Source organism: Pan paniscus, chromosome 23 (genome assembly GCF_029289425.2).
Source record: "Pan paniscus chromosome 23, NHGRI_mPanPan1-v2.0_pri, whole genome shotgun sequence".
In the NCBI taxonomy this organism is placed as follows: domain Eukaryota; kingdom Metazoa; phylum Chordata; class Mammalia; order Primates; family Hominidae; genus Pan; species Pan paniscus.
Window position 1 is genome coordinate 59,801,785 of NC_085927.1, and position 14,990 is coordinate 59,816,774.

At 55.7% G+C, this 14,990-nt stretch overlaps 1 protein-coding gene across 2 annotated transcripts in view; it reads right to left on the reverse strand.

The window, feature by feature from the left end:
- The window catches only part of ALG12 (ALG12 alpha-1,6-mannosyltransferase), a 30,777-nt gene that overhangs the window by 14,637 nt on the left and 1,150 nt on the right, over positions 1 to 14,990 (reverse strand). Inside the window, exons 2-10 of one of the 2 annotated variants that reach the window (XM_034948861.3) lie at positions 10,744 to 10,983; positions 10,525 to 10,657; positions 7,444 to 7,617; positions 6,905 to 7,099; positions 6,255 to 6,358; positions 4,751 to 4,974; positions 1,417 to 1,586; positions 1,259 to 1,334; positions 296 to 1,146 (exon numbers count right to left, since the gene is read on the reverse strand). In XM_034948861.3, the coding sequence (XP_034804752.1) occupies positions 918 to 1,146; positions 1,259 to 1,334; positions 1,417 to 1,586; positions 4,751 to 4,974; positions 6,255 to 6,358; positions 6,905 to 7,099; positions 7,444 to 7,617; positions 10,525 to 10,657; positions 10,744 to 10,905 (1,467 nt within the window). In that variant the 5' untranslated portion in view covers positions 10,906 to 10,983 and the 3' untranslated portion in view covers positions 296 to 917. Of the gene's footprint in view, positions 1 to 295; positions 1,147 to 1,258; positions 1,335 to 1,416; positions 1,587 to 4,750; positions 4,975 to 6,254; positions 6,359 to 6,904; positions 7,100 to 7,443; positions 7,618 to 10,524; positions 10,658 to 10,743; positions 10,984 to 14,990 lie in introns of those variants that run through there. The other variant, XM_034948862.3, reaches the window with a different exon arrangement.

Here is a 14,990-nt window from a genome sequence, read left to right on the forward strand (position 1 = left end):
GCACGTGTGCACTGTGTGTGGCGTGTATGCATGGTGTGTGCATGTGTGCACTGTATGCATGCATGTGTGGTGTGTGTGCATGTGTGCATGGCGTGTGCATACGTGTGCAGCAGCACCTGGTCCCGTCTCCAGTGCCCAGCAGTGTCACACGCACTCTGGTGCTTTATAAATGCATGGTCAGTGAGGCTGACAGCACCAAGCTGTCCCTTTACCATAACACCTGGAATAGTCACCTGTGATAAGCTATCACATAGGAAACATTTTTAAAATTTCATTCTCATTATTTTCTGTAATCTTGAGAGGTTCCAATCAACATTTATTGTCTTATTCTTTTTATCTCATTCCTTTTTGAATGTGTTTATCTCCTAAAATTTTATCTGTGATGGAGATGGGATGCCTGTGAATACAAAAGTTGCAGTGGTGGCACCAGGGTGGGGGGGTGCGGCCGGGGCCACCATGGTCTCCCCTGAGAGGGGGTGCTGTCTTAGGTGCCCCAAGAGGCCCTCGGGCAGCAAGCGTGGGGTGCTGCCAAAATACAGCTCCCCCTGGGTGGGCAGGACACACGTGGCCTCCTGGCAGACAGGTGCCTGGGTGAGCCCGCTGCTCCTGATTAGTCATGAATGGCACCTGGTCTGGGCGACAGTCACCCGCAGGAAGCCCTGAGCTGGCCACCATCACCCTGGGCAGTGGCTCCCGGGGTGCCAACAAGACCTGGGCCCCTCGTTCTTTGGTGCTGAGAGCCCCAGCTGAGGCTGTGGAGGAGGCCCTGGACCTGGTCTGGTGTCTGTCAGAGGCAGGTGCCCAGTCCTTTGACTTGCTTCTCTGAATTGTCATAATTGTGCTGGAATTGTGCCAGAAACTGGTAGCGATAACAGCTCCTGGAAGGCCTGTGGCTGCTGAGGGCTGCCTGGTCCCCCTCAGGACAGCCGGGGGAGCCTCTCCAGAAGCACCAGCTTTGTCTGCAGGTGGACGTTGAAGGGGGGCAGTTGGGTCAGGTTCAGACTCACACCTGTGGTCCCCACGACGCTGGCCAGGACCCGGTGTGTGTCCCTGTAGAGGGCCAGGAGCCCAGGGGCCGCCTCCATGAGGATGTGTGTGTATGCCAGCATGCCTGTCCCCGGCTGCACATCCTCCCTCTTGTCGTACCTGTGGGATGAGAGCTGGTGGTCCTGCCCAGGGCCCCCACATCACCCTGTCCCCCGCCCCCAAGGGGCCCTCACATGGCCTCTGGGAGGGCCGTGCTGTGTGTGGATCCTACCTCCAGGCGCTGTTGACTTGGAGAAACCGAGACACACCTGTCTGGGCGGCTGCCACGTCAATGTGCAGAAGGACGTCTAGGAAAACCAGGCCTGCCATCAGAGCCCAGCCCTGCAGTCGGAGCCACAGCAGTACCCAGGCAGTGCCCCGAGCACCCACCTGTCTGGGGGGGCACCAGCTGGTGCAGCCTCTGCATTGCGACGCCACCTGGGTAGTTGAAATGGGACACATACAGGGCCGTGGCCGAGTAGGCGGCATTCACCACGAGGTGTCCGATCACAAGCAGAGACCCCGCTTTGTACAGCCAAGACTTTTTATAGTTATTCAGCCTGAAAAAAGAATGGTTACACATCATAGGCAGAACGTGGTGACAATAAAATTAATCTACCTACAAAACATACTAGGAGCATAACCTGCTGTTCAACTTCACCAAGTCATAACAAAGAGTTCACCACCAAATAAACAGAGTCAGTAACCCGTGAAAGTGGTTAAGATACTGCCTCAAGAATTGTCTGTGAAATTCTACCCAAGATGCCAATTTAAAATTTAGATGAGATTTTAAAATATATATATATATTTTTGAGACAGAGTCTCGCTGTGTCACCCAGGCTGGAGTGCAGCGGCATGATCTCGGCTCACTGCAACCTCCGCCTCCTGGGTTCAAGTGATTCTCCTGCCTCAGCCTCCCAAGTAGCTGGGACTACAGGTGCACGCCACCGCGCCCATCTAATTTTTGTATTTTTAGTAGAGACAGGCTTTCACTATGTTGGCCAGGCTAGTCTTGAACTCCTGACCTCGTGATCTGCCCGCCTCAGCCTCCCAAAGTGCTGAGGTTACAGGCATGAGCCACTGCGCCCAGCCTAAAAATATATTTTCAAACAATCCCAAGTGACTGTGTAGGTCAGAGTGTCACCCGCGCAGCCAAGCCCACTCCCAGCAGGTCTGAGTGGGACAGGGTGCCGCCGGTTCTCTCACGATCAACTATGCCAATCTCAGGATCCTACGGCAGAGTTAGCAGCTGCCAGAGACAGTGTGGCCCACGAAGATGAGGCTCTTTATTAGCTGGTCCTTAACGGAAAAGCTTGCCAACCCTGGTCTAAACGCCCTGAACCCCCGATCAAGACTCACTCTCTTCCAAACCCACCAGGCTCCTTGGAGCCCTCTTCTCCACAGGCCCTGCCCTTTGCTATGGTTTGGATCTGCGTCCCCACCAAATCTCATGTCCAACTGTGATCCCCAATGCTGGAGGCGGGGCCTGGTGGGAGGTGACTGGGTCATGGAGGTGGAGCCCTCAGGAATGGATTAGCGCCATCCCCTCCATGCTGTTCTCATACCGAGTGAGTTCTCGAGAGGTCTGCTTGTTTGAAAATGGGTGACGCCTCCCCCGTCCCTCTTCGTCCTGCTTTGGCCACATGAAAGCGTGCCCGCTTCCCTCGCCTTCCGCCATAATGGAAAGTTTTCCCAGGCCAGCCTGGAAGCTGAGCAGACACCAGTACCACGCTTCCCGTACAGCCTGCGGAACCGCGAGCCAATGAAGCCTCCTCTTTATAAATTATCCAGTCTCAGGTGTTTCTTTACATCAGTGCGAGAGCAGACTAGTGCACCCTTGAACAATCTCTGGTGCGGTTTCTGAGCTCGAGGCCCCACCTAGGATGACCGCAACCTCCTAAGTGTCTGCCCCAAAGAGCTCAGCACTGCCAGGGCGTTCGCCCTTTGTTCCCGCCCAAACCTGGAGTGGGCAGTCACTGCGCAAAGCTCGCAATCAGAAACCTTCCACCCCCAGGACTGTCTCAAGGCTCTGGGCCCTGACACCACGGGAGACGGCCTGCTCTTGCTCCCACGGTGGCCAGGCTGAGGACCTGACTTCGGAGGGGGCCTTGCTCTACCCTGCACCCCCTCATTTGGACTCCCCAAGTTTGTCCTCCTCCGGATAAGGCTGACTGGCACAGCGGGGGCCCTTGCATGGAGCAGCCCCTCATGCCCAGCACACCAGGCCTCAAAGACACAGAGCTGGGTCCAGTTCCCACTGGATCTTCTTCCCTGCTGGAAAAGCCTGTCACCGAATACAATCCATCCGTGCCGCTCTCCCCGTCTTTACCCTCTTTTCCATGACTCCGGTTGGGGTCTGCTCCTCCTCCAGCCCTGAGCCGACCCCTGAGACGAGAGGGAGACAAAGGCACAGAAAAGCAGAGGCAGAGCTCCCAGGAGCCCCCAACCCAGGCATGGCCACGGCAGCCGGAGGAACCCCCAGCGAGGAACAGTCACGGCAGCCAGAGGAGCTCCCAGGCCCGAGGGCAGTGCGGGGCAGTCGGAGCTGGGGGGCACCGTCCCCTCCCCTGTAACAAGTGTCACCGGAAAGCACCTGACCGCTGCCTGAGATCAGGGACCGCATTGTGGGGCTTCCTCTCCAGCCAGAGTGGGCACCTCTCAATGCCCCAGGCCACGGCCCTCCTGGCCTGCAGCCCTGCTGCCCCTCAATGCCCAGCATGGCCTGAGTTGGCCTCCTGTTCCCATCAAGGCAGCAAACTCTGAACGGGCACAGAGCTGGCCAGCCTCAGCCCCGGGTCCTTCCCCAGCACCCACAGGGCCAGCAGTGATGGACTCTCCTGGGCCTGAGCCTCGGGTCCTTCCCCAGCACCCAGAGGGCCCGGCAGTGATGGACTCTCCTGGCTCCCTGAGGCTTGTGACACTGAGTGGCAGCCGCGCTCAGACCACCCCACCCTCAGCCCAGGCAGTGCCCTCCCCAGGCCCTGCCAGGCCCCCAGCTCCACCTCCATCACCTGCTGCCTGCAGTCCCTCCCCGCAGGAAGCCCCCTGCCCTCCACAGGACCTTGAGCCTGGGCCACGCTGGGCCCTCTGCACCCAGCCATAGGCACCTCCCTCACCATCCCCCTCTTCCAGCCAGATGACCCGCCTTGACAAACGCCCTCAAGCCCGAGGCCCTGTCAGGATGGCCACGAACGCCCTTCCTCTACCTGACCTGTCGCCCTCAGAGCCTCCCAGGCCTGGCTGCCCCTGCCCTCTGCCGCTGCTACCTATGTGAGTGTCCCTCTCCCATGACAGAGACTGGGACCGCTGGTGCATCACCATATGTGGACCAGTCACCAAATTAACCCAAGACAGAGACCACCTGAGCAAAGCCCTCTGTCAGCACAACGCCAGGCCGGTCCCATCCCATGCAGCCCTCAGGGAGGAGAGAGGACTGGGGTCACCCTCTTTTGACATAAGCGCCTAGTTCAACACACCCTGTGTTTATCTTAAAAAATAGCCCTGGTGGCTCACACCTGCAATCCCAGCACTTTCAGAGGAGGAGGCAGGAGGATGGCTTAACCCCCTAGGAGTTGAGGGGTGCAGTAAGCCCCACTCCAGCCTGGGCGACAGAGCAAGACCCTGTTTCAAAAATTAAACACACACATACATCCCGCCAACAGTAAATCAGTGAACCTGTTTCCAATGAAACTATAAAAATGCATGTCACAAAAAGAGCACTCACAGGTAGGAGCAGCCTCTGGCAGCCGTGATGTTGAGCATGGGGAAGGCATAGATGATGAAGCGTAGCTCCTTGTGTGGCAGGAGGGAGTAGAGTGCCACGAAGCCCAGCGCCAGCACCGTCAGTGCGTGCGTCCTTCTGTCTACCAAGCCCAGGGGGATGAAGAGCAGGCTGCAGCCCAGGCCGCGGGGCAGGGCTGAGTAGAAGTACCACAGCAGCGGGGAGGTCTGCGGGCTGGGTTAAGGAGGCCACACACCTGTCCACGCATGAGCCCGTGGGCTGGGTGGCAGGGTCAAGGCGGAGAAGACGCTTGAAGACAGTTGTGCTGAGAGATGCAGCCTGGACCATGGCTCGTGTGCACAGACACCACTCAGGCCTCAGGCCCCTCCTAAAAGAGCCCAGGCCACAGCTCGGGTGCACCATACCACTTGGGCGTCGGGCCCCCTCCAGGCAGGACCAAGGCAGCAAGGGCCACGGAACGTTCGGTCTCTGTACCCTTTTCTTCACTGTTAAAAACAGATGGTCGGCTGGGCGCAGTGGCTCATGTCTGTAATCCCAGCACTTTGGGAGGCCAAGGTGGGTAGATCACGAGGTAAAGAGATCGAGACCATCCTGGCCAACATGGTGAAACCCTGTCTCTACTACAAATACAAAAATTAGCTGGGCATGGTGGCATGTGCCTGTAATCCCAGCTACTCAGGAGGCTGAGGCAGGAGAATCACTTGAACCAGGGAGTTGGAGGTTGCAGTGAGCCGAGATCATACCACTGTACTCCAAGCTGGCGACAGAGTGAGACTCTGTCTCAAAAAAAAAAAAAAAAAAAACCAAAAAACAAAAAACAGACGGTCACGGGTGACACACATGTTGGGATTCGTTATGCTGTTCCATCTATGCGTGTACGTTTGACATAATTCCTAAGAAGGCGCTTTTTAAATGCAGATTGTCCGGGCCGGGCGTGGTGGCTCACACCTGTAATCCCAGCACTTTGGGAGGCCGAGGCAGGTGGATCACCTGAGTTCAAGAGTTCAAGATCAGCCTGACCAACATGGTAAAACCCCATCTCTACTAAAAATACAAAAATTAGCCAGGCGTGGTGGCGTGCGCCTATAGTCCCAGCTACTCATTAGGCTGAGGCAGGAGAATTGCTTGAACCAGGGAGGTGGAGGTTGCAGTGAGCCGAGATCACACCACTGTACTCCAGCCTGGGCGACAGAGCGAGACTCAGTCTCAAAAAAAAAAAAAAAAAAAAAAGCAGATTGTCCGAGGAGCAGAGGAGAGGCTGGGGTAATCTGGGGCAGGGCTGTTTCCAGGCTGAGAGACGGCAGCCAGGACCTCACCTCCCATGGCCAGCATTTCCCAGGAGCAAGTGGGAGGGAGGGGCTCCATCCTGACCCTGCAGCCACACTGCACAGAAGGGAGAAGCAGCTGCTTCCACTGCCCACGGAGGCCCAGGAGATGTGGCTGGGGGTCCCACCCATCGCCCTACTGCACGGACACTGAAGGATACCCCCCAGTTGGAGCTTTTGTTCAGGACGGTGTTGTACCAAAGCACCTTTCCTTCCGGCCAAGTGAGCTGCCGCCAAAAATAAGAGTCCACAGCAACCGTCAGTCCTAACAAAATAAAATAGAGTTTCTTAGTCGCAAACACAGCCATCAGTAAACATCCCGCCACAATGCAGCCCCCATCACTACAGAAACTACAAGCTGCTTTCATATAAAAGAGGTTGGGCTGGGTGGGAAGATTGCTGGAGCCTAGGAGTTCAAGGTTGCAGTGGGCCATGATCACGCCACTGCACTCCATCCTGGGTGACAGAGCAAGACTATCTCTAAAACAAAAAAAGAAAAAAGACACCAACTGTGTCGAGGACACCACTGCCCAGAACCACCGCCTGGCGCAGGGACAAGCCGCCCTCCACTCTTGTGGCCTCCCCCAGCCCAAGGACAAGGGACAGACCAGTGAACAGGAGCTCCTAAGGCGCACCGTGGGTCCCCCTGGAGATCCCCGGGCAGGGGGCTTAGGATCGAAATGTTTTTAACACTGCTAAAGTTAGGGTCATTTTATTTCATGGGGATGAAAACCTCCCAAATTTCTCTTGACCTTTGTAAAACAAGGCAAAACAAAATCCAGTTAGAAGCATCCCACAGCGACTGACTTACCTAAACAGAGGATCCCTGCTGGGATGGCGTGGTGAAGCGTTCTGACTACAGAAACCTTTCGGTTGCCCAAGGCCAGCAGCAGCAGGAGGCCCAGGAACAGGCACAGCTCCGCCCTGAACACGATGATGGCGAAGGCTGACAGCCAGATGAAGCGGGCCCACTCGTGCCGCAGCCAGGCCGTGAGGGCCAGCAGGACTGCAAGACAGTGCGGGAGGGTGCTCGTCAAGACACAGGGCCCACCCGGCCCAGAAAACACCCGGGGAAGTGAAGGGTGATTCCTTTTCCTATTATAAAAGCCACACAAATATCCCAGAAAACAAACTGCTCAGAGCCGCCCCCCGCACCTATGCTGTTGGCCAGGAAGTGTGTCCCAACCCAGCATGGAAAACAAAGAGCCTGGTTTCAGGTCACAGACCATCCTGAGGAACCCAGTGGGGAATGGCCATTACAGGGGAGGCACTGCCACCAGCTGCACAGCCCGACTCGGGGAGCCCCTGCCGGGCACCGCGGGTGTGCAGGCCCGGCCGGCAGCTACGTACCTACAGGCAGGGCCAGCACATTGGGCAGTGTCCGCGTGCAGTAGAACATCAGGTGGAACTGCATGGCCGTCACCCAGCAGAACATGGTGGCCACCATGGCCCCGAAGTGCCGTCTCACTTCCTTTTGTAACGTCCAGAGTCCAAAAATCACGCCGAGTCCAAGCACTCCTCTAACTAAACAAAGACAGTGACAGCACAATGAGCCTGCAGCAGAGGAGTATCCAGTGGGGCCCCCTATGTGGGTCCTTCTACACAGATCTTTCTATATGGATTTTTCTATGCTGCTGCAATGCCAGCTGACGGCTACATCAGGCAAAGCAGCCTTGAGGGCATCGTCTCCATGTTGAAAACAGACGACTGGCCCCAGGCGCCCTGCGCTCCTGTCGGGAACTGAGGACCCTTGCGGGGGCTGCTCTCTGAAGCATGAGGGAGGACACACAACTTGGGGGTGCCATGAGCTGAGCCCTACACTAAACCAGAGACCCCACCGGGCTGTGGCATCTCCAGGGGCAATGTTTGCAAAGGCCGGGCTCAGACCTTGCTCTAACCAGCAGCCATGAGGAGGTGGGACGTGGCAGGAACACAGGCTCCCAGGCAGGAAGGGGGTCAGGACCCCTCTCCCCATTTGACAGCAGGAGCCACCTCTGGGCTGGTGGTCTGATGAGGAGGTGGTGAGGGGGCAGGTGTGCCCAGGACAGTACCCAGCCGACCACACATCCTCACCGTGGACCGGCCTGTCAGCCGCTGGCAAGAGAGACTGAAAACAGGAAGAAAAATGAACTTCTGGGTGGCTCTTGCTACCTTTCCAGAAGGTCAGAGGAACTTCAAAGCCATGTGAGAAGCAACTGGGTCCAGGCAGCTGTGGGGGCCAATGGGCAGAGATACTCAGGCACTGCCAAGGGGGCCACAGATGTCTGAGGGCTGGACCTGCTGTTCCCAGAATACCCCATGTGCATATCAGGCATTTTCTTTTCACTGATTGCTGGATTCGGACTGCAAATGTCTTTTTTTTTTTCTTTTTAAGGACAGAGTTTCCCTCTGTTGCTCAGGCTGGAGTGCAGTGGCATAATCTCGGCTCACTGCAACCTCTGCCTTCCGGGTTCAAGCAATTCTCCTACCTCAGCCTCCGGAGTAGCTGGGATTATAGGCGCATGCCAACACGCCCGGCTAATTTTTGTATTTTTAGTAGAGACGAGGTTTCCCATGTTGGCCACGATGGTCTCAAACTCCTGACCTCAGGTGATCCCCCCGCCTCGGCCTCCCAGAGTGCTGGGATTACAGGCGTGAGCCACCATGCCCAGCCTGAATGTCTTAATAGGACATTTTTCACTGATACTCACGAGTGGCTCTGGCTCCAGCTGCTGTATTTTTGGTGCTGGAATTTCCCCTGGGCTTTTAAACAATTCACAGACCCCGGCAAAGCCCCGCTTCCCCTTTTCCCCACCAGGTCCATCCCCTGCGTCTCTTCTCTTGGTTTTCCATCTTCCCAAATGCCCAACAATCTCAACCCCGTGCCCAACAAGGGTAGCCTCGGCCCCAGGATCAGCCTCGGCCACGGGATCAGCCTCGGCCGTGGGATCAGCCTCGGCCCCGGGATCAGCCTCGGCCCCGGGATCACCCTCGGCCCCGGGATCAGCCTCGGCCCCGGGATGAGCCTGGCCCCGGGATCAGCCTCGGCCGCGGGATCACCCTCGGCCCCGGGATCAGCCTCGGCCGCGGGATCACCCTCGGCCCCGGGATCAGCCTCGGCCGCAGGATCAGCCTCGGCCCCGGGATCACCCTCGGCCCCGGGATCAGCCTCGGCCCCGGGATCAGCCTCGGCCCCGGGATCAGCCTGGCCCCGGGATCACCCTCGGCCCCAGGATGACGTGCTCTTCATCCAGAGAGGAAGGATTTTGGCCTGTGGCAGGGGCTGGGGGGGCACTAGCAATTCCAGGTCACCTTAGTGGGATCGGGAAGGACACAGGGTGGGCTCCCGTTCACCAGCTGAAGCTGCAGCCCTCCAAGGTTCTGTCCAGCTGGAGTCCACCCAGCTCTGCCCAACCTCCCAACCTCTTGCTGCCACCCCTGGAATAAGCAGAAGCTTCCAAGGGAATGTGGACTCAGCCCCGGAATTGCCTGTGGACTTCCTTTCCCTGGCTCGTGGCCCCCCAACTCCTCCCCATCTGGGGCTTCCTGATGCCTCCACAGGACATGCACGGCTTGTCCAGCTGTCCCCGTGCCATGGTGGGTTTCCGTTCCCAATCTGCCCCTTCAAGAAGCAGAACTGCTCCTTCCCCAGGAACGTGCTACTTCTTAAAGCTCTCCACGCAAGCTGGACTGACTCGCTGGAAGCATGTCTGGGTATTAAAAGCAATAAAAGTGTACTGAAATGAAAAAGTGGTGATTGCTGACTTCAAAAACTCAGGTTGTGTGACTGGGCGTGGTGGCTCATGCCTGTAATCCCAGCACTGTGGGAGGCTGAGGTGGGACAATCACTTGAGCCCAGGAGTTCAAAGCTGTAGTGAGCTATGATTGCACCACTGCACTTCAGCCTAGGTGACACAGCAAGGCCCTGTCTCAAAAACGAAAAAAAAAATCGGTTTTCAGAACAATATGTACAAAACGTTCTAATTTTTTTTTTTAAAGTCCTCATGTGGGCACAGAGAAAGACCCAGGATTTGCACACAGGCCCTGCAGTGGCGGCTTCTGGGAATGTGAGGTTTCTGTTTGTAACATTCCCCAAGGCAAATGGTGCTGCTTCTGCAGGAATAAAGGCTGTTGACCCCATGGGGGCTTGCCAGGTGAGGCGGGAGCAGCAGGCTCAGGTGGCGAGAGCTGCCTCACAGGCAGTCGGCATTTCTCTTGTACCTGCCGTCACCCCTAATTTCATAGTCAAGAGTGTGGAGGCACAGAGGGGCTGACTCAGATGTCCCAGGCCTGACCTGAGCGCCTGCTCTGAGCCGCCATGCCACGGTGATCGAGGGCAGGCAAGACTGTAACAGACAGAGTTCCTGGGCAGGAGGGACCGCGGCCTCGCTGAGGTCACCCGATGACACCACAGTCCCTCACTCCCTCCTCCTTTGTTGAAGACCCCCTTACCTATTAGCTGAGAGTAAAACTTGGACATTTCTAACAGCGAAAGCACGTAAACCGCGGGGCTGGAGAACACTGCGATCACCACTGGCCCGAGGAACGTCCTGGGGACGACTCCGGGGAACTCAAGATGGTCGTACTGCGAGGAGAAGGGCAGGTCAGTGCACCGGGGCCCTGCCAGCTGGTAACATGAGGTTTTCCCCAAAGACAGCAGGGGCCCCTCACCTGCTCCAGGTCTTGCCAGTGGTAGAGCAGGTCATGTGTGGCCTGCAGGTTGAAGCTCTCCTCCACTTTGGTGTAGGGACAGATGACCAGGTGGACAGTGGCTACGGCCATCAGCAGCCCCAGCAGCAGGGGCCGCCTGCCTGATGACCCCTTTCCAGCCATTCCAGGCTTTCAGCTTCACGTACCTTCACAGGCCAACGGTGCGAGACACCAGCCGTTAGCACTGCCACTCCACGCATGCTGGAAAAGTGGAAACAGAGTCCTGAGGTTCGAAAGTCACGCTTGCGCTCACGTTTGGGAGATCCGGGTAAAGGGTTAGCAGGAATTCTCTGAACTACTGTCTTAGTCGCACTACTACAAATCTGAAAACGCATCAAGATGGAAAGTTTGGAGAAAAAATCACACTTGAGAAGCTTTCATACTGTAAACAGTGATCTGACACTTCCAGCTCTGTGAATGTTTTTCTGGGCAGAAGGATCTCAGTCGCAGAACCCTGAGTCTGACCAGGCCTGGGCCACGAGGGCAATGGAGGGTGGTAAATGGCCCCTGCCCCCCAGTCTAAATCCGGCAGGAGAGTCAGCAAAACCCAGGCTTGGCCCCGAGGGAACCGGCTGAAGAAGACAGAATGGGAGGCTGAGGGGTGCCGGTTAGCTGGGTGGGAGGCACCAAGCTGGAGAGTGGCGGACAGGGGCCCCGGGAGGGCAAGAAACTGAACGTAGTACAGCTGCCGGGACACAGGGCTCGAGTGGCCAGCAAAGCCCCCGCTCCCAGGAATGGTGGGATGGGGCTGTGGACGCCTGCGCCGAACCCCACCCTGGGGGCTGGGAGAAGCCATGGCCGGCTTTCCCAAAGGTGGCACCACACTGGCCATGAGCCTGCATGTGAGCCTGGGAAGACTGGCAATGGGTCCCCCAAACACTAACAGGACAACCTCAGGGGCCCGTGGCACGGAGCTTCCTGAGAGGCCAGCAACATGTCCAGCTGCTACACGTGAGAGACCAAGGGAGGGGAGGGGGCAAACTCTTCACGTTTCTGGCTTCTTTTAAAACAGGTTTGATTTTATTCAATCCAAACCAGAAGGGCCAGAAGCAAAGGGAGAGAGAACCCCAGGGCTTACCATTTATTAAACTACTTTAAAAATTTTTTTTAAGAGACAGCATCTTACTCTGTCACCCAAGCTGGAGTGCAGTGGCGTGATCATGGCTCACTGCAGCCTCAAACTCCTGGGATCCTTTTGCCTGAGCCTCCTGAGTAGCCGCAGCTACAGGTGTGGGTCACCACACTCAGCTAAGTTTTCTTATTTTTTGTAAAGACAGGGTCTTGCTTTGTAGCCCAGGCTGGTATGGAATTCCTGGCCTCAAGCTATCTTCCTACCTTGGCCTCCTGAAGTATTGGGATTACAGGCGTGGGCCACCATGCCCAGCCAAAACTATCTTTTGATCAAACGGAGAGTTAAGAAGTATACAAAGATGGCAACCAAAGGAAAATCTGTAGATTAGAAGGAAGGGGAACCCTATTTGATATGGTGGGCAGGGGGTGGAGAGAAAGAAAAAAGAAAGCTTTAATAATTTTACGACTGAAATGGTATGCAGTTCTCTCCTTTGCCAAATATAAAAACCTGCGGCCGGGCGCAGTGGCTCATTCCCGTAATCCCAGCTCTTCGGGAGGCTGAGGTGGGTGGATCACGAGGTCAGCAGATCAAGACCATCCTGGCCAACATGGTGAAACCCTGTCTCTACTAAAAATACAAAAATTAGCTGGGCATGGTAGTGCACGCCTATAATCCCAGCTACTCGGGAGGCTAAGGCAGGAGAATCGCTTGAGCCCAGGAGGCAGAGGCCGCAGTGAGCCGAGATCACACCACTGAAATCCAGTCTGGGCCACAGAGCGTGACTCCGTCTCAGAAATAAATAAATAAATAATTAAAAATTTTAAAAAAATAAACTTGGTATCAAACAAAGAGAAAGATCGAAGGACTAGGTTAGGAATCACTAACTGAGGGAGGGCCCACTCAGCTGTCTCCCACTTGCTAAGACACAAGCTTTTTGACGGTGGGGGGTTTTTGATGCTGGATGATTTTTCCCACCAGCGCAGCCTCAGCACCAAGGACAGAGGCCAGCCGCTGTGGCCTGAAGGCTGCCTCACTGCCACCTCCCCTGCTGGACTCATCCTGCGGGCAGGGCTTGCTTGGTGGACTCACTGCTGAATCAGCAAAGCCTGCCGCACAGTAGGCACTCAACAAGGCTGCCGAAGAAGAAATCGGTAAAAACTCCTACACGGGGATCTCATCACACCAGCTCACGTGCTTATTAAAAATATGTTCCAGCAGCCGGGAGTGGTGGCTCATTCCTGTAATCCCAGCACTTTGGGAGGCTGAGGTGGGTGGATCACAAGGTCAAGAGATCGAGACCAGCTTGGCCAACATGGTAAAACCCCGTCTCTACTAAAAATACAAAAAAATTAGCTGGAGTGGTGGCGAGTAGTCCCAGTTACTTGGGAGGCTGAGGCAGGAGAATGGCGTGAACCCAGGAGGTGGAGCTTGCATTGAGCCGAGATCGCGCCACTGCACTCCTGCCTGGGCAACACAGCAAGACTCCATCTCAAAAATAAATAAATTAATTAATTAAATTAAATTAAAATATGTTCCAACGGCCGGGCGTGGTGGCTCATGCCTGTAATCCCAGCACTTTGGGAGGCTGAGGTGGGTGGATCACAAGGTCAGGAATTCAAGACCAGCCTAGCCAGCATGGTGAAACCCCATCTCTACTAAAAATACAAAAATTAGCTGGGCATGGTGGTGTGCGCCTGTAATCCCAACTACTTGGAAGGCAGAGGCAGGAGAATTGCTTGAACTCAGGAGGCAGAGGTTGCAGCAAGCCAAGATCGCACCACTGTACTCCAGCCTGGACAACAGAGCCAGACTCCGTCTCAAAAAAAAAGAAATAGGAAGCAAGCCAGATGTGTTGGCTCACGCCTGTAATTCCAGCTACTCAGGAGTTCAAGACCAACCTGGGCTACAGAGCCAGACCCTATCACCACAAAAATAATCCCAGCTACTCAGGAAGCTGACATGGGGGGTACTGCTTGAGGCCCGGAGTTCAAGACCAACTTGGGCTACATCATGAGACCCCATTTCTACAAAAATAAAAAATAAAACAGAACGGGGAGCATCTACGTGCCAAGATGTGGGAGGTGCACACAACAAGTGCTGCTTGGCAGTCCCCCCCAACCCCACTCCACACCTCTCCACCCAGGGGATTTCCCCAGCAAGGAAGAGTTCAGCTGTGGGGTGAAAACATTACGTGCTGACTCTGACACTCCTGGTGGGCCCCCAGCACCTCCTCGGACCCAACAAGGTGTGCCTTCTGCTGATGACCAGCACAGCTCACTTTCGAAGGCATGAGAAGACCAAGGGTGAGTCTGGAATCTCTGCCAGGAGCACAGGAAGACCAAGTCGACACCAGCAAGCACGAAAACCACGACGAACCCCCCACCAGGCGAGGGTGAATGGACACTGTCCTGCACTAGCCCACTCTGCTGGGCAGCTGGTCAGCAGCTGTGGCTAATCTAAGTGACGGGTGCCTCGGGAGCACCCACAGGTTAAAACGGGCCCAGGCCATGACACTTTAAAATGGTGGTTTACAGAACAATGGCATCTCAGATTAGGGAATGACCTGCAAAGACCCTCGTGTCCCCATCAATCCAGATTTTAAGGCCTCTACCGAAATTGATCAAATCAGGCTAAGCATGGTGGCTCACGCCTGTAACCCTAGCACTTTGGGAGGCTGAGGCAGGCAGATCGCTTGAGGTCAGGAGTTCGAGACCAGCCTGGCCAACATGGTGAAACCCCGTCTCTACTAAAAATACAAAAATTAGCCGGACCTGGTGGTGGGTGCCTGTAATCCCAACTTAGGAGGCTGAGGCAGCAGAATCACAGGAACCTGGAAGGCAGAGCTTGCAGTGAGCTGAGATCGCGCCACTGCACTCCAGCCTGGGCGACAAAGTGAGACTCCGTCTCAAAAAAACAGAAAAGAAACTGGTCAAATCAGATGTTACTTTTTTTTTTTTTTTTTTAATGTGCAGTCCTTCCTTCCACAGGCAGGAGTTCTCTGAAATCCAGACGCTGCACGTTTTATTTCCCCTAATTTAAACCAGGGGTTCCTGAACATGAGCGAGTGTTCATCACCTCAAGCGCCTGTAGAAATGCAGATCCCCAGCCCCCAGAGACCCTAAGTGGACCCCAGCCC